The sequence below is a fragment of the Aplysia californica genome, unplaced genomic scaffold (assembly GCF_000002075.1).
Source record: "Aplysia californica isolate F4 #8 unplaced genomic scaffold, AplCal3.0 scaffold00075, whole genome shotgun sequence".
Lineage (NCBI taxonomy): Eukaryota > Metazoa > Mollusca > Gastropoda > Aplysiida > Aplysiidae > Aplysia > Aplysia californica.
The window spans coordinates 755,166-757,282 of NW_004797345.1; the positions used below are offsets into that span (position 1 = coordinate 755,166).

A 2,117-nucleotide genomic window follows, 5' to 3' on the forward strand; every position below is an offset into this window, starting at 1 on the left:
AGAGACAGAGAGAGAGAGAGAGAGAGAGAGAGAGAGAGAGAGAGAGAGAGAGAGAGAGAGAGAGAGAGAGAGAGAGAGAGAGAGAGAGAGAGAGAGAGAGAGAGAGAGAGAGGTGTTTTTAAACTCCCACGTCCTGCCTTCAAATCCCGGACTTAAATCATCTTTCTGTCTTCACAATGTAACGCTTTTTACCTTTGCAGCATTGCGATAGTTTGTGTGAGTGTTGGCGGCAGGGTATTCTTTGTCTTTTGTACGGATTATTTTACTCCAGTGTCTGATGCAATCCGTACACATGTCACTCGGAATGCACAAATGGACTTGTGTTTCGGTTGGCCTGACATTTAAAAAAATCAAACACATCTATTTACAAGCACACCCGAACACATTGCCATACATACACGCATCAGGTGAACCGTTGTACACACACACACACACACACACACACACACACACACACACACACACACACACACACACACACACACACACACACACTCAAACATCAATACCCCAATCCCATTTCACTCCCCCCAATCCCCCCCCCGCCCAACCCAAACAAAACCACCAACAACAATAAAATTTATATTTTTCTGTTATCTCTAGACATGTGCTGGGGTATCACAATTTTTATGCAGAAGCCTTTGCCATTGTTTATGCCTCGTATACATAATTCAGTTAGTTTAGGAGGTGGGTTGCTTCTACCCAACCCACAAGAGCCAACCCAGGTGGAGTAGGATACAGCATCCCTGCAAACAAAGAATTCACAATAAGAACTTTCCTACTCAGGAGCCAAACTCCCTTCTGTGTGCAGCAGTAAAGAAGAACCTAACCATTACACGACAGATGCCGATACTATTTCGGTATTATTATTGTTGTCTTTTGTTAGTTTCAGGAACGTTTTACGGCTTTTGTTTTGTGTTTTTGTAAAGTGTTTTACGGCGCTCGCAACTGCATAAGGTCATATGAGCGTGCGGGACACACCTAATATTTTCAGTTGGTAGGAAATTTTGAATTTTGCCCGGGTGGCGGCCGAAGCCTACTCTTATCGATTTTAGACCACCAAGGGATCTTTAACGTGCGCAACTTGCACACGGGCCCTCCGAGATTTTTCACCCTTGTCAGAGAAGGCTAGGTGTAGATCTCTCCTACCAGAAGATCAGGGGTGTGGCTGAAAGACAGCAGTAAGAAGACGCGAAGGAATAGCAGTAGAAAGGCTGCAGAAAAAATCAGAAACCCAGAGGAAGGGGCAAAGGAGGTGAGGGGGTGGGGTCAGAAAGAGTAGACGAAAGCAGGCGACAGAACATTGCTAGAGAGCAGGAAATGAGGTGAAAGGAGACAAATTTAGAGAAGAAAAATTTTCGATCGCTACCCGGAATTTAACCCGGGACCTTTGAATGAGAGGCCAACACCTTAACCTCTAGACCACGAGAGCCCCATTACGGCTTTTGCATTACGAAATAGCTAATAAAAGTGCTGAAGATTAGAGATGCTACTACAGAAGAACGAAAACAAGGAAGAGAGAACACGACAATAAATGTTTGATGAGAAAGTAAGAACAAACCACACCAGAGAGCCTGCCAACCACATACAATTTCGCTGCAATTTCAAGAACATTATATAAATTATTTGTTTTAAGGTCCTTGTGTGATCTGCAGCAATTGCTCTAATATGCTAATGGGGAAACAGCTTTGAGCTTTGAAGTATTGTGATTTCCCTTTCCTCATTACAATTTACATCTGAATTTTCCAGCCTATCAGGGACCACCATATAACGAAGCTCCGCCCCCACCCCCTTTTCCGCACAAACAAGTATCGCCGCAAGGTAGGTATTTCTTTCCACACAATACGACACAAGGTACTTTCGTTTTATAACCATTGTGATGATTCTGCTTTTCGTAAGAGTAATGGGCAGGGGAAAGAATTAAAAACAAAGAAGGGTGAGGCGCGCGCGCGCGCGCGCGTGTGTGTGTGTGTGTGTATGTCTGTAGGTGAGGGTGTGTTTGTATGTGTGTATGTGCGTGTGTGACTTTGTGACATATATACATATATATATACACAATGTATACATATTTGTATATTTGTATATATATATATATATATATATATATATATATATAT

General features: G+C 42.9%; 1 protein-coding gene across 1 annotated transcript in view; it reads left to right on the forward strand.

The window, feature by feature from the left end:
• LOC101846337 (WAS/WASL-interacting protein family member 3) overlaps positions 1-2,117 on the forward strand; it is a gene marked incomplete at its 5' end in the record, with an annotated part of 23,695 nt that overhangs the window by 9,007 nt on the left and 12,571 nt on the right. Inside the window, 1 exon segment of the mRNA XM_005094091.3 lies at positions 1,750-1,821. Within this exon segment, the coding sequence (XP_005094148.2) occupies positions 1,750-1,821 (72 nt within the window).